The sequence below is a fragment of the Leuresthes tenuis genome, unplaced genomic scaffold, assembly GCF_036924035.1.
Source record: "Leuresthes tenuis unplaced genomic scaffold, fLeuTen1.0.hap1 SCAF_7, whole genome shotgun sequence".
Classification (NCBI taxonomy): domain Eukaryota; kingdom Metazoa; phylum Chordata; class Actinopteri; order Atheriniformes; family Atherinopsidae; genus Leuresthes; species Leuresthes tenuis.
Genome location: NW_027325361.1, coordinates 7,919,487 through 7,941,363, shown reverse-complemented (window position 1 = coordinate 7,941,363; position 21,877 = coordinate 7,919,487). Strand labels below are relative to the sequence as shown.

Sequence of the window (21,877 nt, the reverse complement as noted above, 5' to 3'; positions counted from 1 at the left end):
TTGAGAGAGAAAAAAAAGACAAGACAGAGTATTAAAGCCAATGTCAAAGAAATTACAGTACAGACAGCAAAAAGACTGTACAAAAAAAGAGAAAAAAGACATCCCTGACAAATAGAAAATGACCTCCTCATAAAACGTGACTTTGAACCCCGCTGGTGTCCATGTGATGAGTCTTTGTGCATGGAAAGGGCCTTGGTCCCACAGAAAAAATGACTCATGCAGGTACAGCTTTCTGGCTTGGGAAATAACCTCAGCTAAGATGGCCGAAGAAGTTTTTTTTTCCTTCCCTTTTGGCACTGGAGAATTACAAAACTACAGCCGTCTTTCAGCTGCCAAGATAGCCACGTTTGTTTCAGTGTCCTGGTTCAGGCATCCTTTTGTAGAACAGCAGGTAAGGCGTTGACGAGGAGCACGTTTCAGGACAGCAGGCTCGCAGAAAATCCTCCTCCTCAAATAAACGCACCTCAGAGTCATCAAACAGCAGCCATTTACCCTCATATTCCAGGAGGTTGTTCAAAGCCTGCTCAACTCCGCCACAGGAAGTCACTGCTGCCTCCTTTGCAGCCTCTGGCTCCTTTTTAAGTCCAGGCTCAGTGTTTTGACTGGAGCTGGTGATGGTCTTCCTCCGTTTCGATCCCCCTGCTGCTCCGCTGCTTCCTGCTTTTTCCGTATGTTTGTTGCTACCATTGTTTCCAAGCTCATAACTGGACAGGCTCCTCTGTCCTCCCAAGAGTCCAACGCCACCCTCTGACAGCTTTTTGTTCCCTGATTTAGAGTTTTTAGACGCCAAACTGGAGCGTCTCTGCCCCCTTGCACCAAGGCTGAAAGACACCTCTCCATCATCGTAGTCCAGAACTACGTCTTTCTGTGCCACCTCTTTATCTTGTTTCTCCTCCTTCTCCACTTGAGTTTCTTTTTTGTCCCGCAACCACAGCTTAACATCTTTTAGGTCAGACATGCGTATGTAGGCGGTGTAGTGGCCACTGCTGATGGTGACACCACTATGCATGACAACTGCAAATAGCTGATAGCGTTGACCTTTAGTGGATGAGGGCTTTGTACACCACTCCTCCAGAGACAAGGTCAAGGGTGTCTGCAAGGGAGTGTTCACTTTAGAGAGGCCTGCATATGGGTCCAACCTGTGAGAAAAACACAAGGAGATAAGGTTATGATACAGAGAGGATCAATAACACTGTCTAATCAGTCTTTGTCTTTTTTATAGCTGAGCATTAAATGAGACTCCTCCTGTTTGCGGTACTACCACAAAGATAACGCTAATGCAACAAGCTGTTTGCTAACTGCTGTGAAAACAAAAGAAGAGTGCTCAACCACTGCCAGGCTCGGGTACAACCCATCTCCTCCCAAGAGCCCAACACCACCCTCTGACAGCTCCCCGATTTAGAGCTCGCCATGAGTTTAGATGCTAATGGTGCTCCAACGAGAGAAACAGAGCTAAAGCTAGAGAACACAGCCGTGAAACAGCTCAGTGTGAACTCCTTCAAAAACAAAGGAGAACGACACCCATTATAAACGTCAAGATAAAACGAGCATGCCATAGGTTTCCCACGACTGTCACCTGACAGCAAACAAAACGATGGGGATGTATGACAAACATTTTGCTCAATGTGAATTACAGCACTGCATCACAAATAAACATTGTAAAAAGGGAGAATGGCTGTCAATGGCACCTTTGTATGCGTTGAGGTGGTGGGGATTCCTTGTAATTTCAAATGGTATTTCTTACGAGTTTAAACCTGCTAAAAGTAAGACTGCTTCCAAGAAATAAAGAGGAGAGGAAACGGAAGCAAAAAGACCATTTTTTGAGGATGTCCTATTAAATTGTCCCGCTCAGGTCAGCTGCTGCTCTGCATTAACTCGATCAGAACTTCAAAATGCAATTATGCACAAAAAGGATTTATTTTGTCCTGTACAAGTATTAGTGATGAGAAACACAACTCTAGTTCACATTTATTCAAACAGTGTAAAGATGAAAAGTTGTTTTAAGAACTCACTCCAAGCTGTTGGCAGAGAAGCGCTTCAGGTGAATGGTGATGACTTCAGGAGTTTTGTCAAACAGCAGACTTCTCTCAGCCTCGGTGTAATGATGGCAGGTTTCACAGAAGTATTTGTCCTCCCCAACGATGCGCTCCACTGAGGCAAACTGCGCAATAGCCCATTTCAGGGTCTTCAACTCTGGTTTAGGGTCTGGAGAGACTGGGAAGAAGAAGAATAGCAGTTAATGCCATTTTTCTGACATTCGAATTTGCTTGACGTTGCTTTTTTTTTTTATAAACCATGACTGATTGTAATCATTGACGCTAAAAGTCCTCACCCTCAGAGAGGTCGTCCGGGCTGCCAGGTTGGTCATCGAGGACGGGGACACTGATATCCTGAAAGTCCTCTCTCCTCTCTGTGAAACTCTCACACTCCAGACATCGAGTCCTCAGAACCAACTGGCCCTGGAACAACTGTTCCATCCAACCCAGACCCTCTGAACCCAACAGAAACACAGACACAAGGCTGAGTGATCCACTATAATTAACATCCAAGGCAAAAGAATATTTTTCCTGTATGCCTTAAAAGCTGTTTTGTTTCTCATCTCATACCTTTATGGTTCTCTGCGCTCTCTTTCTCAGCTGAGTCTTGTCCAGTCTTCTCATTCTGCTCGTCTGTCAGTCCACTTTCTTCCTCTGCTTTGTTCTGGTTTTTCACGGTCATGGAGCTGATCTTTCCCACGCTGCAGAACTTTGAGAAAATACTCGGCTGCTTCCCCGACGGTCTGAGCCAGCTTAGCTTAGATCTCCTCTTCCTTTTCCCTTCTGTCTCTTTAGATGCCTTTTCATCATTCCCTTCTTCATCATCGTTTTCTTTCTTCCTCCCTTCCTCTTCTTCCTCCACTCCATCTTTATTCTGAGTGCTTTCTGCTGTGATGTTACTGGAGGACTTCCTCTTGGAGCGAGTCAGGGGTTTGCTTCTACAGATGTTTTCCTCCCCGGTGTCAGACTTCTTAGACTTGGCAGACTTTGGCTTCTTCTTAGCATTTCCCACCTCAGTGTCACTCTTCCTCTTGCCACTAACTTGGCCGTCCTCGTCTGCGGGACATTTAGATTCTTTCTCAGAGCAGCTGGAAATCGAATGGATGCTGTTCTCCATTTTAACTTCTCTACCATCATCAGCACCCTCACGTTCCACCTCCTGTTCCTTCCTGATGGTGTCACAGGCCTCCTGGATATATCCCAGGATGCACTGCAGAACCTCCTGAGCGTCGTGCTGGAGATAGCCTTCATACATGGGGTTCAGCTGCCTGTAACACGAAAGCAGAGTTGACACTTGAAACATGAATATATACATAACTTATCAGCTTGTTTTGAAATAAGCTTTCTGTTTGAATACACATCTGAAGTAGCAACTGGAATACAAACACTGCTCTAATTTCCCACAACAATACCTGAGAGTGTGAAGTACTTTACGAGGCGGCGTGGCCAGCTCTCCTTCACTGAAGCTCACAGGGTTGACCAGAAAGCTGGACTGCAGCTCCTCGACTGAAGTTATCAGACTGTTGAAGCTCCCAAGGAGCTCAATGTGAGATGGCAGAGTCTCAGACACAGAATCTGACTGGTGACTTTGTGGCTGAGGAAATGAAACGCATCAAAAGCAAGATCTTTAATTTTACTCTTTATATTGCAAAGGTTAAAAAATTACACAAGTCTGAACTCAAGTCAAGAATGTTTTTGTAATACATTCTGACATGTTTTTTTACATCATTTGTTTTGGACCAACCTCTTCTTTTTCATTAGTTTCTTCCTTTGTTTTTTCTTTTCTTTTTGAGAGGCTGTACAGCTTCTTTATGCCTTCTCTGAACCCTGGGCAGTAATACAGAACCTGCAGAAGCAACGAAACAACACAAAATGTATTACATTTTCAACAACACTTATTCTCAAGGAATCCATCTATATAGAAAACTCAAAACCTTTGTTTTATTAGTGTGAAGGAGTGATGCTGATCAAATGCAGCAAGATCGACTTGTATGAAAAGCTCTTAAAAAGGAGTGTAGTAAGTTATTAACTGTTGTCATAGAAGATAAACGTGTTCATCTTGTCCAGGAACTATGACCAAATGCTAAAATCATTATGTGTTGCAGTCACCAACGACAATATATAAGATATCAGTGAAAAACAACAGTGATGGAACAGTCCGTACTCAAAGTACATGAAATTTTAATCTGACCTGTTCAAACATAACCAGCCGCAGCTAAGCCACAGGTGAGGGTTAAGGTCGGGGGTCTGGAACCTTTGACTTTAAAAAGATAAAATGACTACAAAAACACTGGAACATTTCCAGCATGTTTGATGACACAAGCTATCACCTTCTTGTTCCTTGGGCCTAAAGAGAACACTGTCCTTTTATCTAATGTTCTTGACACTAAAACGGGAGACATTTCTCTTATTCCAGACAAGTGGTGAAATATGACACCACAGCTACAGACACCGAGTCAGTTGTGACAGATGACATCATCCAAGTGCCCCGACTCTGTCTTTACAACCAAACACTGCCTCTACAGATAAGCTACAGTGTGCTGATCTGGACACACAGTGCGTCACAGTTAGGAGGACAAACAAACACTGGAGCAGCAACTTATCTCCAGCCTTAAGCTGTTCTAACAGAAGACAATGTTTTGTTTACTATTTCAAACACCTTTTAATAGTCTTAGTAACAGGAAAATCATTTTGTCTGCTACAGGAATCGTTTCGTTGCAGCATGCTTCTTTATTTCATGATTCTAAATGCTGTGATGCATTTAGCACATTGTAGGATACTGAACTTCATCGCCAATGAATACATGATCTCATTTTGGACCGATAAGCTAATTTAACAGGTTCTGCATAAACTTGAATAAGAGAAAACAAATAATGAAATACTGTGAAACACAGAAGCTGAAAATGCAATCCAGCATATTCACTGATGGTCTCAAACTTGTGAGACTCGTTTGTTCTAAGATATACATGGACTCTGTTCCAGTTAATGACCCACCTGTAAGATACTGTTCAAATAGCAGGTGTTGCCCAGATTGTTGAGCCCCACAAATGGCACTAAGTTTTCTCTCTTCTCACATGGCAGAGGAATGCCAGGTGATGCTGGACAGGGAGAGGGACCAAAGACCACCTGCTCACTGCTGCAGAACAGTGAAAAGAAAGACAGCAAGGAAAATTCCTATGTGTCATTTTTACATTCATTTAATCATGCAATTATTCAAATCAGTTATTGAGGGGTTTGAGACCCTTGAAGGGATCTCAATGCATATTTTTTCTTGTCGGATTTGTGATTCCATTACTAGTTTACCAAATAAAGATAGTTGAAAAATGAAGAATGACAGCGGTGCATATTTAAAAAGGATGAACACAACATTTTTTTGGAAAATGAGAATAGATTGGAAACCAAATATAATTTAAGCATCAACATCTAGACCATGTTATCAAAAAGGCTAATAAGTTAGCAGAATTGCATGATTGAATACTGTGACAAGGGTGTGTAAGTAAATGCTTGTACAGTAAGTTGCTTGGAACCTGCCAGAGGGGCACATTATCGTCCAAACAAGTTAGGTCCTAAAGAAAAATCATCAGCTTTGTGTGACCTACAATAAACCAAACTTAACCGAACACTGGCACCAAAGACCTACCCTGCCTCAGGCTCCTCTGGTTCGGATGTTTTGGGATCATCGAAATCCAGAGCCCGTTTGGTTTCTTTCTTCTGGAAGAACTTCAAAGAGAGCTTATTCTTCTTCACGGGGCTCCCCTGCGCCGCCACAACGTTTTCACCTTGTAGACTTGGCATCTTTTACCACGGCACCGTGAGAGTGAATCTTTCCTATTGAGACGCAACAGCGCACCCCACTGGCAAAAGAAGGGAAATACAGAATTTAATTTTAGTGGGCGCCATAAGAGCTCAACACGAACGAACGTAACTACGCACTTAAGTTTATGCTTTAGTGATGCCACATCCAACAAACTGTCTCGATTTAATCGATGTAGACTGTTCTATAGTAACATGCCAAACACATTTACCAACTGAATTGCGCTTTATTTAACATATTAGCTGGCTAGCGTCAACTTGATAATACCTCGATCAATGACTCCCTCCTTAACAACTGCTGTGAAACCATTAGTCATTTAATTTAAGGAAATATCGACAACACTGAAAAGAGTGCAGAATTAAACGTAGTTTTTGAGTACTTTCGAGTACCGCGTCGACCTAGTTTTGTTGCGGTGTTGTGAAGAAGTGGGAGGAGAAAACAGACGGCACGCTGTTCCTAACTGTTCACTTCGACCAAACTAACAGTCATAATACACACATTAAAGACAGCTTTTTAAATCTTACCAATGTAAGTCATCCCAGGTTTAAACTCGAAATACGTTCCCAAACATCAAGCCTTTGAACCATTAGACTGTTCAGACGGTGCAGCAGAAGTTGGCGCTTTTTCCTGCTGGAAGATCCGCTGGCCGTTACACCGCCGGTGAAACACCAACACGGCTTAAAGATATCAGACAAAAATGTCCATACAATGGCCACATCCGTCAGTAAAATTACATTCTACGTTTACGTAAAACTTTAAAAGATGAGTAGATCAACATAATATTAGATATTCAGAAATATTTCCAGCCACGCCGTCAGGACTAGTTTAAGACAACTAAATTGATTAGGCCCATACGGTGCGGTACCAGCCGCCATGTTTGTAGTATTTTGTGTGGCTCCATCAAGTTAGAGAGGAATATCCGCAGTGGCGGTTGGGCCTTGCCTTCAAATTATAAGCGGTGAAGTAGTCGACGGGGAGTTACTCTTGAATGCAAATGTAAGAGCCCATATGCTTTATTCCAAAGAAAAAGAAGAAGCAGCAAAAATAGATAAATAAATAGAAATCATATATAACTTTTTAATGTGCATTTGCATGTTAGACGATTTGCATGTTTTTCCCCTCACCCTTAACACGTTTTCTAAGATCAATACTTTAATTGATTTATAAAGCTTTGATGAAGAAGATAAGCAATACATAAGGTCGAGTAAGAATATAAGAACTACATGCAGAAAGCCAAATAGGCTACTGTTCTTTTTTTTTCTTGGTCACTTCAGCATTTATTTTGAAGAAATTAAACAGATGTGTATTTTCCATTGTCTACTTTGACAGTAACCCTTCCCGAGAAACCCAAAATAGCTATATAAATTTGATAAACTTATAATTTCTCTTAAAAAATTTAAACTGATTTCATACACGCAATGGTAGAAAATAAGTTTTTACAAACAAGAAAACATTGCTTTGATAAACCTGACGACAATACAGTTGTAGTCATCTTTAACCGACAGGGGGCGACATTAACCAGGGGAAAGAGATTGGACTGTCCAGCATCATCATCAACATCCTCACTGGACCATATCCTCATCTGACAGTCAGCCTCCACGATTTTAACGGTAAGATACAGTTTACGTTTTCTCTGCTCCCTGCTTTCATATATAATCCTAATATCTGTTGAATTTCATCGATGCCAGAGCAGTTTAATCCCCTTTTCAACCTAATTGCATCAGTTTCACTGTGTTGATGTTAATAGCGCTACAGAGTGTTGATGCTGGCGTGCGTTTTTACGATGAGGAGAGTATCGTAGCGCTTGAATGCTGTGCAGAAATAGGAATCGACAGGTACGTCGTTGTATCCTCGTATTCACCCTGTGTAGGTATTTGTCAGTACAACGGTATGTGCGCTGGACGAACCGCTGCTGCTGCAGTTGCAGAGTGGCTGCTTGGTCAGCAGCAAACATGTATCGATGAACCTGAGCTACTGTGCTGGAGCTTCCAGAAACCACTCAGGCTCTCTGGCTTGGTAATCAAGTGATGTTGCAGCAGAGAGGCAGATACAGAGATGGGTAGGAGTAGTTGAGGGGTGCAAGACTTCCTGGGACTGCCTGCAATTACTGTACTATCGCCATCCTCAGTCTAATGCCCTAGAAACGGTTATCTCCCCAATTTCCAGCTCAGGGCTGACTAACAGTAAATGTTTTCACTAACCAAAAAAACCCCTAACTCAGTTATATTGGGTCCAATTGATCCAAAATGACATCAATGATGTTTAATAGTTGCCTAATGAAATAGATTTAATTATAGATGTCATTTGTCCAGATAAAACAGGGATGGTGGGGCTGTGTTAGATATGCTGCCTCACGTCCTATCTAAATCCTAACCAGGAGATGCATTATAAAGGAGGATTACTGTGTTCCACTTTCCTCATCACCTCATGATATCATCTTTTCTCAAGCAAGCCTGCCACCCATGTCTTAATCTTTACAGTAAGCTGTGAAATCCTCGTTTTTGATTTGCTTTTTCATCACACATTGGATGGAACAGCATTGTGAAATACTGACTGAGAACACTTGGCAGATTTGAGCAAAAAAAGCTTTGGAAGAAATAGTATCTCTCCAGAAATGTACTCCTAAACTTATGCAATACTTTTTGAAAGGGATGAAACCACTCATTCAAGGTTTAAAATGCATTTGAACACACTGCATCTGCTGCAAATGCTGGCACCTCAAAGATATTGCCGTTTTTTACCCCATATAGCAAGAATTTAACCTCCCAATCTTTGGTGATAATGAGGACCATTCTTCATGCGCTGGGCATTGGCCTTTATCAAGGCAGGCTTTGTCCCAGGAGGCACTGAGTTCTCATGACCAGAGCAGTAAAGGTGGGTGCTGTAGCAGCTCAAAGCCCAAGACATGAAAAAAACACCCCGCCTCCATCCTCTGTCTCTGCCAGGAAGGGAGAACTGGTGGGAAAATGAAGGCATGTTGAACGACTGGCAGTGGTTCTCTACAAGAATGAAAAGCATGTCCTGACGTCAACAAATATGTAACACATGCACACAGTGTTTCTGACAACTTCTTTATTAACATCACATACAGTATAACACTTTTTGACTGTCTGAGAATGTTACCCTCAATGTGTTAAATCAGTGTGGGCTTCTTTTTTTCTGGTTTCATTTGAATAATTAACTGAAGGTCCCAAACAAACAAAATAAACAACTTTGTTGAGGAGTTATGTTTCCTGCCCTATGTGGCATCAACCAAAGGTGAGCAGTGCTGGATTTATTACCTAATATTTGGAGCTCTGCAGATTCATGAGAACACATTAAGAGCAAGACATTTAACTCTTTAGTAGTAGTTTTAGGCATGAAGACGGTCTTTGCCATTTATTTTTTTCCACTGAAAATCGCTTACAGACAATTCTTGTAGGCTATGTTCAGCTAAGAGAACAGTTTTTTTGTGTGAGTGTGTCAGTAAAAGTAAGTTAATGAGTGATCACAACCCCACACATACATATATCAAGTAAGATCAGATTCCAGGCTACACACAGGATTTCTCTCTGTCTGCATACTTTAGAGCAGGCTACCATTTGATGCATGCTGAGGAGGTGGGTGTATCCAGCACAGCCGCTCTGATGTTAGGAAGGAATAGCTCTTGCATCCTACTCAGTCTGCGCTCTACTCTCCTTGCTGTCCTGTTTCCTCCAGCCTGTCTGCCTTCAAGCGTAGTACTCTCCTTTTACTCGCTGCTATTTATCACCATCTAGGAGATATTTACAAAAAATCACGTAGGTAGAAAGAGCACCGTCCTAGAGGATTGAAGAGTTTGTGATAGGCTGATAGGTGCAAGTACATTGCCCTGGAAAGACTTAGAAAAAGGGGATCTGTAGTGGCACTGCTGAAACTGAAGTTTCTTCCTCATTATATTTTTAATCCCAAAGGATACAACACACAGCTGCAGAGGTAAGAGAAAGATAGATGTTGGAGCCTTTTTTTTTTTGTATTTATCTTTCCAGCTGTTAATTCATTTCTTGTTTCTCTTTCTTGTCACTACTCTTGAGATTTGTCCTCTGTGTCTTAGATTTCTTCTTTGTCTTATTTACTCTTTTTTACTTTACTCTGGTGCTCTTTTTTTGTATTTCTTTTCCTCCTGTCTCAGCACTAGTTATTCTAATGGCAGAAGCAAAAAAAGATTCTTGCAGCACCATGAATGCTGAAGTTTTTATCATCTCCCTTTCTTCTCTGTGTGCAGACTGTTTTCCTTATGCCCTGAGCTTAGGAATCTTCAGGATCAGTCTGATAATCAGATGCAGCAAGCCAGGCGTGCACATACATACTTGTTCATAAATGCGCAAACATACCACTAAAGGAAATCTCTTTTTTGTCTTCGTGCCTTCTATGTCTCGCTCATTACCAGTTGATTCTTCCTCTGAAGCTTTTCATTAGCTTGGCTAGGTTTCAGAAAAAAATCCTTGCTGGCCTGACTAACATTTTTCAGCTGGAGCCTAACATGTGCACATATGTATGCAATACAAACATTCTTCAAAAGATAACCAGGCAGGGGATAGATAAAAAGATAAAAAGCATTGATTGGTTGTTTTTTTTTAAAAATGATCATATGTGCAACTTTTGCGCTTGGCTTCTGCGTGCACATGCTACATGTCTTTGCTTCTCTATCTAACCTCCCTGCCTCTCTGCTCTCTTGTGTCTGCATGTATTCACAGTTAGTCTCAGTCACTGCTCTGCTATCCTGCCACAGACCATTGGTTGGTTGACTAACAGCAGTTACACATTAATATAGGAAAAAAAAAGTTCCTTATACACAGGGTATGTGCACAGGATGCCACATTGTGCTTACATGTATGTTGTATGCTACCTGTAGTGACTCCATTTACGCTCAGGATAAAGAGCATATTGTCACTCGAAAATGCCTCATCTGATTCAATGGCAACCTACATTAGCCTACAGTCCTGCACAGTCTCTGTGTTTATGTTTGCATGTGTGTCAGTGTGGTTTATTTGGAGGTGCAGAGAGGTGAGTCATACCAGCTCACATGCTGGTGGCTGCCAGAGGCATTCAGTGGAATGATATCATGATGTGTGATTTGCAAATTGACTGTGTTTGGTGAAACAGTGCATCGGCGAAATGTCAACCTTTCTGAAAATGAAAACAAGCAAATCTGCCTTTTTTTTCAAGGCATGATACCCATTAAAGATCATGCAGTGCAATCTGAGAAGACTTTTGTAGTGTAAGTCTGACCAGAATCTTCTCAATACCCAGAGGAGTTTATATTTTTTTAGTTCAAATCTTAAAATTTGCAAAAGCAAAGTTATACGGTTGGTTTCGTGCTTAGCAGCAGTACTATGATGCATTCATTTTAATCTAATCTATAATGTACCCCGTGGAAATGTAGGTGTGTTTGTGGGTATGTGTGCAAGCTATAGGTGATAGTTGGGGTTGTCACAGTCAATTTAATTGACGATTGATTGTTATATAAATGTTGTGATCTAATAGTCTTCTTCTTTTTGATTTAGATTAGTGACTTTGATGGCCACCTTTTGGCTTTAAACAAGTTATTGAGCTATCTTAATGCAATCAGCTTGAAAACCAAAATGAGCCGCAGTGATGCATTAGTGTTATGCTTTTCAACTAAATCTATGATATGAAGGTTAATTGTTGCCCACTGAAATTGCAATTTGTTGAATATTTCAAGTCAAGCTTTACAAGATAAACAGTTGTTACTTTAAACCATTGCAGAAGAAGGGGGCACAAAGAGTGAAAAACATTGTGATTTCATCTAGCAGTCTTAATACAGGTGAAGTCAAATAATTCCATTGATCATGCAATAATTGATCATGCAGTGACTGTGCAAGCGATCACAGTCAATTCACAAAATTGCAATCAGGTGATAATGTCATAATTAACTACAAAGTAACCAACAAGTAAACTACTTCTTTTTGTTAACATGGGGTTTTCTTGTATGAATTGCTAACGTTTAGCCATGTAAGCACAGTAGTTCTATGGGTGGCAACATCTGTTTGTCTGTTGGTTTTCCAATCTATCCAACACCGATTAAATCTTAACAGTTACTAGTTAATCTCTGTTAAACTGTTCACAGACTGTCATGGGCTCCAGAGAAAAAACTGTAAGATGTGGGTTAATTTGAGACTTTTGCTTACAGAAACTTTGACTTGATGGTCAAAGTGAACTGCTGTTGACCTCGTTAGTGGAGTGTACAAAGACTGCAGTCAAATTGGACACATTTACTAGCACGAGTGGTCCACAACAATGGCTTAGCTCTTGGGAATACCTGCCAGGTCAACACTGTTAGAAGCATAAGAATATTTGATTGAGAATCATAGACATTAGAATATTCTATATTCATATTGCTTGGAGTGTTAAAAGAAAAATAAATCTGAATGATAAAAAAAATATGACTTCCAAGGAGATTACAAGTTTGACATTAACTGCAAAAAGGTTTCCTACTGGAAATGAAACTATTGTGTGTAGGGCTCAGATAAAAGATGAGCTGCCAGAATAAAGTGCTTCCCATTTGGGAGAGATAACCATAGCATATGACAGACGGAAAGTGTCACACATCATGTCTCAGTGAAGCTTTAAGCCAATCAGGGAAAAGGTGCATTTTCACAGAAGTGGTTCCCAGTTGATTTGGAGAAAAGCACCTGCAGTGTCTCACCTGCCCTGACTGCAGCTGCCTTGTTCTCACAAGTTTTAGATAATCTGACTTGTAGATGAAGTGCAATACCAGCTGAAGACCACCGTGGTATGATGGTCAAAGTAATATAATAGTATTATAATAATAACAAAGTATGGTCAAATTCTCCCTCCTGACTTTGGCGATCACATGACTTTTTCTCTAGCACCAAACAGGAAGTTGAAGGATTGATTACAATCACTTTGATCTTCTGACATTTCATCCCAACGTCAAATGTGTTCAATACTTTGGTTTAAGACAAAACATCAGCAAAATTACTGTCACTGACATCTGAATTCTTTAGGTTTACTGCTTAAAATATGAAATGACAGCACAAACAATGTTTAACATGGCTACCACATGCATGCTGGTGTTACCATTTAGCCCAAAGCTTTGCTGTTAAAATTAACTTTGAAGAAAAACCTAAAATGAACAATATTTTCTGAGGAAAACTAAATCACATGAATACTAGATTTCCCCAGTTTGGTTCCGCAGTTGAAATCAGGCCATTAGGGACCAAAACCTTAGATAGAACTGTACTATAGAAAAGGCTTAGCAGCCTAATCTGATGGAAAGTGTATTGAAGCACTGAAGCAGACACACTAGGCCCACCCAGAATCTGTAGCCACTCCAGTGAGCATCTTAGGATGGCTGCTCTTATACATAGCATAGAACAGAGCTGCTGTACTGTGAACAACTAAACATGCAATGCTTTTCTTTCCTCAACCCTCTTGCAGTGTTTTCTGAGTTTGTGATTGTCAAAATAGTAATTTTTTATTATTCTGTGGATAGCCATCATCAAAGAAACAACGCAACACAAACCACATGGCACCATCCTTTCCCACAGACATTGTAGTGATCTAAGTGTGTTTGGCATGTTTTGAGCAGCATGTCAAAGGCTGAGATGGCCAGTAATGTACCTGTTGTGTGTGTGTGTGTGTGAAGCAAGACGGTGCCAGTAGATGCCAGTCTGTGCTCTGTGTTGACTGGCTGGGTGCCCGGTGTTCCTATGTGGTTCATTTTCTACAGTTTTCCTCATCCACTGACTTTTCTTAAGGCTTCACTGAACCTATACATGTCATTATTGGCCCACACACTGGGAGTATGTTTATGTGCAAACGTGTGTGCTAAGATGATTGCTTGAAGGGATACATGTGTTTGATGTCCCACTGAAGCAAAAAAAAAAAAAATCCACAACAAAGAATACCAGCAACAGCAAAAAATAAATAAAAAATTCTTTAAGGTTGTGTGTGAGCTTTCATAAACACTTGCTTACAGTTGTGTTCGACGTTGAGCCACGCTGTGCGACTAAAGGATGGATTGTTAATTGTTTTATTTTCATGGTGTTCCTGGTTTAAAAAGATGTGCTTTCATTGAATAAATGGCTGTCTAGGAAGCTTTAGGCCTTCTTAGCTGTGCTGTGGGAGGGATGGGACTCCTTAAACTCTCTGTCTATGTCAGTCAAAGAAGACAAAAACCCCTCGCTGAGAACACACACAGATACATGAGAGCCAGGAGTCAGAGCACACACACGTACCAGCTGAGTGAACGCCTAGGGAGGGCACGATTATTTCCATTCTCTGCAGACACACTACTCATCAGCTGTGCCATGCTTTCACATCTCTCTCTCTTACAATGTTGGTATCCTGAAGCTTGAAGTGTATTATTTTCTATCACTGTCAGCAGAAGGGAAAGTTCACAGCAGGCCAGAGGTATTTGTACACTTTGTGCCCACAGCACTTCTGATCTGCAAACCACAGCTTCCCACTGATTGCTCCACTTTAAAAACTGAGCACTTTGCAGAAGTTTAAATGGAGTTGTGTTGCAGTTCCTGCATGAGTTTATATGGTATATAGAAAATAACTAATTATTAGTAACCTTTCTCACTGAGAGCAATACTATGCAGGAACGCAGAGTACATTTATCCATTTATCAAAAAAAAGAAAGAATCAAAGACAAAAATGAGACTTTATGAAAGATTAAAGTATGAACCCAGAATAACTGTGCATTGTCATTTACCATTTGTTTGTAGACTCAGCACTTTGGCCCAAGACAATCTATGAGTTTGTTGTTGAAGTTGATCCAGTCCATGATTGGACAGAAGCCAGGCAGTACTGAAGTCACTGCCAAGATGGGCAGATTTAGTTATTTGCCCTGAATTCACATTTTGTGTTTAAAGGAATGCCAGCTGGCTTAGATGTACCTGCAGTACATTCTGAACAGATTTGATGTACGTTTTAAGTTGGGTCATTTAGATCAGAATAATTCAAATCAGCATTTGATCACAGACACTGGTTTACTATCATGCTATCGCATGGAGTATCACATCCTGAAAAGCCTCAGTTTAGCTAGTTTTTGTGGATTAGGACATTGTATTAATATAGATTTGTGTTGATTAAATATTTGCAGTTCATGTTCAACAAATTGCAGTTTTATAAGTTGCATCAACTTTTATGCATTGATGTGGAAGATGATGAATCTGCTGCTGATTCACGCAGTTAAAACATCTGATTAGTCACCCTTTCACTCAATGCTCTGCTTTGTTTTGTGCTGCCAGTTGAACCACATCACTCCTCTCTGTGCATTTTTTGCTCTTGCTGTTAATTTTCCCTGTGTAATATTCTAATGAACTTCTTGTTCTACATCTTTTTCACAACAACATCGGTCACTGAACATGTTAAGATTACTGTAACTACATATTTTCTTGGACACATGTCTAAAAGAATTGGTACAGGTTTTGAAAAACAGTTGGTTATGCTTGCATAGATCTGCTTTCTTTCTGAGCGCAATTGTACGTGTGTTTTTGTGGAGCTTTCATTGTGGATGCATGAGTGGGTGACAGCCTCACAAGGGTCACTGAGGTGGGTTGCAGTTCACGTTCGTATTGGGGGAAGGCATGAAGATCAGAGGATACTGTAAGACTTTCCTTTGTTCTATGGTTTCAGCTTGGATGGAACATACTAACATGCTTTTAATTTTCCAGGAACCCCCCCCCCATTCAAATCTTTTAGCTTTTCACTGTACCGACAACTTCTAAGCAGTTTTTTTCCACCTCATCTATTATGTACTTATCTTTGTTATTATTGTTTTTGTCTTTATTTTACTATTTAATTGCTAGGTTGGACCATTGTGAGTGTGTCTTTATGAAAAGTTTAAATATATAAAGGGGAAAGTGTATAGTGATGGCAACAGACTTTCAAAGTTGTTGGAATTATCTTAAATAAAGCTAAAACAGATAAAAAATTGTTTAATAAACACTCTTAGCATGGAATGTAGACAACCAGCAGACATATGGATTCTTGAGAGGTTAAAGTGCACACATACTGTAATTCATACTTTTCAAGTAAAATCGTAAGCGAGCCTCTGTCAGAAATAGAGCAACACAGTTGGACGTTTCTCAAGGAACAAAGCTGAAAAACAATAGCTTGGTCCATCCTTGCATTGTTTCCCCACCACTGCTCCTTAATGGGTTCCTGACATTGACAGACAGGAAAAAACAGAGACTGTCGTGAGAGGAGTTAAGAGTGTCGAGGGTAACTCGGGACTTCCGTAATGGAACCGGCGTTGTGAAGTGTGTTTTAATTGGCTGAATGCAGGAACTTCCTGTTTTAATGTTATTGGAAGTGACCACTCCCTGCATCTAGACTTGTTGAGTGTGTGCATGCATTTGTGCATGAAATTGTGTGAGGATCCTGTCCGTTTTAAACCAGAGATCAACCTTGATTTTCAGATTTAAAAGGAGTAGATACAAAATCCTGAAAGTCGACAGAGATGGGTTCTGTTCTTGTTGTGAACAATATGCATCAAAGCTTTAAAGGCGATTCAGGCAAACTGTGAAAGTTGACCTTGTTGGATCATCACGTTACACTGAAATTGGGAAAAATATGCCAAAGGGGGTTGAACGTTTTGATACATGTTCTGTGTTTGTAAAGTCCATCTTAACTCAGTCCAGTTTTAAATGCAGTTTTATATTTTCTCAGATTATCGCAAGAAACTTGGGATTTGTCAAACCAATCTACATGTGTTTCTAAGACTTGGAAAAAGCTTTTGACTAAGCTGCTAGGGCTGCTTCTGAATGCTGTTGGACCGCTGTATACAAGGAGTTTGAGCTTTGTCCTTTTAGCATGGTCACAAAAAGGCTAACAGCCCGCACTGCAGTGTTTTGCACTATTGTTTTCTCCCAGAAATTGATGGTGTCCTCTATTCAGGTAAGAGAAAATAGTCTGTCTCAAGGTGAAGATTAAATATCTCAGGATCTTGTTAAAATTGATGGGAAAACTGACTTAGGTCGAATATAATTTGTGTATGACTTATCCAGTAATGCAGTTGCTGTACCATATCTCAGTAGTGGTGAGGGATCTGAGCCTTAATGCAAACATTTCAGCCAGTCCATATTTTGGCCAATCCACCCACCTTTGGGCAGTGAACAAGATTGTGAATGTGGCTGCACTCAATTCCTGAGATTAGATGTTTGGAAATCTGGAAGAAGTTCAGACTGATCCAGCTGCTCCTCCACATTGACAAGAACCATATAGTTCAGGCACCTGATAAGGATGCTCCATGCAGAGGCTTCCTGGGCAGAGGTCGATACAGGAATCACTTGAGGGAGCTGGCCTAAAAGTCGCAGGAAATCTCCCAAGTGGGAATATTTGCTCCCGTTTTGGTACAGTGACCCTGAAATTAATTAAGTGCTTTGAAAAATCAGGCATACATGAATGGATTATAACCCAATCAGCTCTGACATCAGTCTACTTTACTTAAACTTCTGCCTTCTGTAACAAGTAGAAAAAATGTTGCCTTGACATGTCTGAACTGCACTTACAAACTTGTTAATTTCCAGCATAGCCTTCACCTTTATAGCATTGCAGTTCCACACCATCCACCTGCAGCTCTGATTATATATTGTACTCAAATAAAGGTTCATTACAGTCACTTCCAAGTCCTCCACTGCACTGAACTTAATGTACACCTACAGGGGGTGATAAGACCAGTGCTTAGTCCTTAGTTATCAGCACTGTGCACACATCCACAACTATGTTCCATGTGAATTTGCTGACAGAAAAACAGTATCAATGTGTGTGGTTTACTGTTTGTACTGACAGCACAAGTGATGAGGAGGGACTGAATGTAAACAAAAACTATTTGAGAGTCAGAGAGTCGGTGTAGCTGCTGGACAGAAGGAAGATGCTTAATGTATCAGTGAAGTGTTATATCAAAGTGGAGTTGTTGTTCACCCCTACATGATAGAGTGACACTTTTCCATCGACAGTTTGCAAAGTTAAAACTGTATTCTTTAAATATGGTAGAAGATTGAGGCTCTTTAACTGTCCAAAAGTACAGGAGGAACAGAGAGAACATTTAAATCAATTTAAAGCAATTTTAAACATTAAAACATTTAAAACTGCTTATGCGTTTTTTTTCCCTTTATTCTTTGTTCAAGCTGATTTTTAAAAAAAATAACTGCGCAGCAAGTTATCTTTGCTGTATATTGCTCATTTTAGACTTTTGAGTTTGTGACCGTCTAAAGCTAGTTCCATGAACAGTTTCACTTCTACAGTCTCTTCCTCTCAGATTATATAGAGCGGCATTTATTTAAAGGTTATTTATGACTGTCTGAGCTACTGGTATCCTCTGGCATTTCCATCTCCTTATCTCTGCAGATGTGTTGTTTCTTAGTTTTATTCACTTTGCCCTTTCCTGTGTTATAGGTGGTGTTTAACGTGCACCCCCTCTGAATTTGTGTGCACACGCGAGGTCTGAGTAACATTTTTTTTTTCTGGCTTGTGCTTGAAATTCCCAAACAATTTTTTCAGGACAACCTAACACATGCTTTCTCTATCCAGCAACTCGTATTCCTTATGAAAGTTTTATGTATCCAAGCCAAAGAAAATTTGGCTTCACAATTTCCTCTTACCCACACAAACACACAAAAGACAAAGATGCTCACTTCTGTTCTTTTCTACGTAAATATTGTATTTTCACACCTGAAAATGTAGAAGTAAAGAAGAAATAAAGACAGGAAACAAAGAGGGAAAGGGAAAAAAGAGCTGAGATGGTGCACAGGTAGATGTGAAATATAAGATTTTTTATGTAAAAGAGTATATTTATGTGTGTGTGTGTTGGTGTGGGTGGGTTTGTGTGAGTATGTGGAGTTCAAACAGTCATTTGATCTTCTTCCCATCTTTCAAACCAACTGTGGTGAGATATGCTGCCCTAATGGGTTGCATGAAGCTGCGGAATGTAGATCAACAGATGAATACCTTGCTGGTGCATAGAACTTGCAGTGTGTATTTGGTTGTGTGAGAGTGAAATCCCAGTGGACAGAAATGCAGTATCTACATCTACACGCATCTGCTTTCAGTGGTGTGTGTGTGTGTGTTTGTGTGCATATGGTCAGTGCAGTTTCTTGTGTGAGATGCAGAGAGTTAGGTCTCAGTGGAGCTGCTGGCTGACCTGGATTTAATGAGCCTTGAACTCTGACTGCTGTTGCACCTGTGTGTGTTTGTGCTTTTTAGTTTCTCACAGTTTCTTATTGGAGCTGCTAAAACACTTGTTTCCCACCGGGGACCATGTGGAGGTTTCTATGTTTAGCCAGTGTTCTACTTTTAAATATACAGTTGTGGTCAGTGTTGTTTCAGTCATACCCAACAAGCTCACAAAGCATGTAGACTGAATGTTCACTAAGTCGTTGTTGGAGACATCAAATCAGAATTCGGAGAATACAGTGACAACATAAAAAAAGAGCAAAAAAGAAAAAGAACATGCAAATATTTCCATATAGTTGGTGCATCAATGAAAAAGTATCCTATATGCAAACATGCAATTCAAAAAACTATGTGCTGTCAGAGATAATAGATAAGAACTAGGATTTTCTGGCAACTTGTTCCAACACGTTTCAATTGTTAGAGAAAAGGAAGTTCACAGAGGTTAACACTTTTATTCAGTGAGACGAGGGAAGGATCAGGGGCACCAAGACTGCAGTCTTGGCAGGATGAACATCCACCACAGAGAGGTGGCAGACAGGAGGCAGGCATAATACATGGCTCAGTTAAAGTAACAAGAAACCTGCAATCAGAGAGACTTCAGGCCAAAAAAAGATTTTGAATAGATTTGAAATAAGATTTGTCAAAAGCGGTTTTCATTTTCATTACTTACCTTCTGAAGTGAGAGGTTAAATAACAAATACATAGCAGCAGAGTGACTGAATTTTGCATGACCAAACACATGGTTCACATACCGAATCCTCTACAAACTGACTCAGTGGCATAAAAAGTGGGAAATATCAAAGGTGCGGTTGTCACTGAGACACAATCAGGCTATAGATTATAGAACTCTGAGCTCCCATACCCATGATGAATGACTCTAATCAGCAAGACTTTATCATCAAGAGGACCTCTTGTGACATTCAATCAGGGCCAACTGTTCGAGGCACTTTTTCATATTTAAAATTAGCCTTTCAAACGTCTTGATATTAAAACAAAATCCAAGTATATATTTTAAAATGTTTTTGCTCTGAAATCAGTTAACGAAACCAATCAATTAAAATATGGTTAAAAGTTTGTGGATTTTTAGCTTTTATTTAAGCTTACAGGTTACAATCTAAGAATTTCAATGTGGACAGAAAGCTTATTATTCTGGTGGACCTTAAGTTTGTGTAAGTCATTAAAACTGCTGCTGTGCCCGCTCAGACAAAACTCTGTACCAGTGCAAAAAAAAACCATAGCTGCAACGGTTCACACAGCTTTCTCCTGAGAAAAGCTCAGAAGCTGAGAATGATTGAGATTGGCTGTAACTGTGATTATGACTTTGAATAGTTACAGCACAGCCAGACCTTTTTCATAGCACCAGAGATTCATTCACAAATGCAGCTGGAGTCTAAGCAGTAATTATCTACAACAACAGTTTCACCTATCATAGCCGGGCAATGCAGCTGCAGCCTTGACTTCAGTCTGTGGCAACAAACAGCCAGAGACCGGCCCTTTGACAAGAATGGTGCGGTAAATGCATCATACAAAATGTATTCCTTAATTGGCAGTGTATTAAAACCTTAAACATGCTATAACACACCAATGGCTCGTATGGATCGCGAGCACAAAATGTATTGGAATAATTTTCAAATATCTCTTGGCCAAATATTGAAGAAAAACTGTAAGGAAATGTTTATGCATTTCCTATTCATCTTTCTCAGGCCCTTGCAGCCCCAGAAGTTGCTGACATGGTGCCATTATCTCCTTATTCTCCCCAGTAACTAAAATCCACAGACAGTCCTGCATTTCAGCCAATCAGATAACAGATAGCCCCTGATTTATAATCAGCCATGCATGCTGTCATCCTGGTGCTAGACAGCATTTTGCTTGACAGATAGGAACCTGCAGAATGTTTACTGCATGTAGCATTTTCTCAACATAATGAGATATGGGAAATAGATACAGATGAATGATAGTGTGCAAAAAATTAATAGATGAGGTAAAAGAACAGGAAAATAGATAAAGACATGAAGGCTGAACACAAATAGAAAGCAAGAATTGAACAGAGAGAGGGGGTGATGAGAGGAGGAAGACAGAAACCCTCTTTGAGTTCAGATGTCTCATGTCAGCTATTTAAGAAAGCCGGAAGGAGAGACGTTAGAGTGAGGAAAATGCTGTCAGTACAGCATTCCAGAGGCCAGGTTTTCCTCCTGTAACCCTCTCTGTATGTATGCCTACAATCTGATAGTTCTATCAGTCAGCATGTGTTTGGGAAACTCTGAGATGTCTTTTTTTCCCATCCAGCACATGAGATGTAGAGAGATAGGTTAGGGGAAGGGTGAACGAATGAGGATGGAAAGGGGAGCGAGATGAGGAGGCAGCAGTGACTGCTGACAGAGAAGTGAGAGAGCGCAATCAGCAGATATATTTAGCATTTTAAATGAGGGTGTGGGTAGCACTAGTGCACCGATTCTACTTTGTGTATTTCATTGCATTGCTGTCATTTCCCAAGCGACATTAATGAAACAAAGCCTCAGATGGAATTGCTTTCCTCTTCAGTGTGATCACTGGTTATTCCACACCACACATTTGCAAGAGGACTTTCCTGTTCACATAAGCCAGCTTGGTCTGTCAGTGAGAATTAATTTAACCATTAAGAGTAAGAAGAGAGCAGACACACTGACAACTGAGTGCAGTTTGCTTTTCTTCATCTTTTCTTCATTCCTCAGAGGAATGTGCAATATCTGACCATCAAAGCAGAAACCAGGTGTACTAGGTGGTAGAATACTCCATAACTTCTCCTTTTTGTAATAGTGAGCATTTTTGTTTAGGCTTTCTGTCTTATGACAAGACT

The 21,877-nt window shown here is 40.4% G+C and overlaps 2 protein-coding genes across 4 annotated transcripts in view; one reads left to right on the top strand and one right to left on the bottom strand.

Moving 5' to 3' along the window:
• On the bottom strand, window positions 1–6,512 carry usp1 (ubiquitin specific peptidase 1). Its single transcript, XM_072389096.1, has 9 exons — window positions 6,375–6,512; window positions 5,677–5,890; window positions 5,031–5,172; window positions 3,781–3,882; window positions 3,449–3,630; window positions 2,607–3,304; window positions 2,333–2,491; window positions 2,013–2,214; window positions 1–1,139 (listed from the first exon to the last, which is right to left on the bottom strand). The coding sequence occupies exons 2-9, from the start codon at window positions 5,829–5,831 to the stop codon at window positions 353–355; spliced, it is 2,427 nt and encodes an 808-aa protein (XP_072245197.1). The 5' UTR covers window positions 5,832–5,890; window positions 6,375–6,512; the 3' UTR covers window positions 1–352.
• Window positions 6,513–7,410: 898 nt separating this feature from the next.
• Window positions 7,411–21,877, top strand: part of kank4 (KN motif and ankyrin repeat domains 4) — a 73,556-nt gene continuing 59,089 nt past the window's right edge. For 2 of the 3 annotated variants that reach the window (XM_072389095.1, XM_072389093.1), the window contains exon 1: window positions 9,502–9,804. The gene's annotated coding sequence lies outside the window, so the exon portion shown is untranslated. Of the gene's footprint in view, window positions 7,461–9,501; window positions 9,805–21,877 lie in introns of those variants that run through there. The other variant, XM_072389094.1, reaches the window with a different exon arrangement.

Excerpts from the sequence above, each read along its gene's own strand:
- usp1 (XM_072389096.1), bottom strand. The coding sequence starts at position 5,831 with ATGCCAAGTCTACAAGGTGAAAACGTTGTGGCGGCGCAGGGGAGCCCC. Across the intron at positions 5,173-5,676 it reads CCAGAGGAGCCTGAGGCAGG|CAGTGAGCAGGTGGTCTTTG; the intron begins GTAGGTCTTTGG and ends ACTGTTCTGCAG. Across the intron at positions 3,305-3,448 it reads AAAGTACTTCACACTCTCAG|GCAGCTGAACCCCATGTATG; the intron begins GTATTGTTGTGG and ends TTCGTGTTACAG.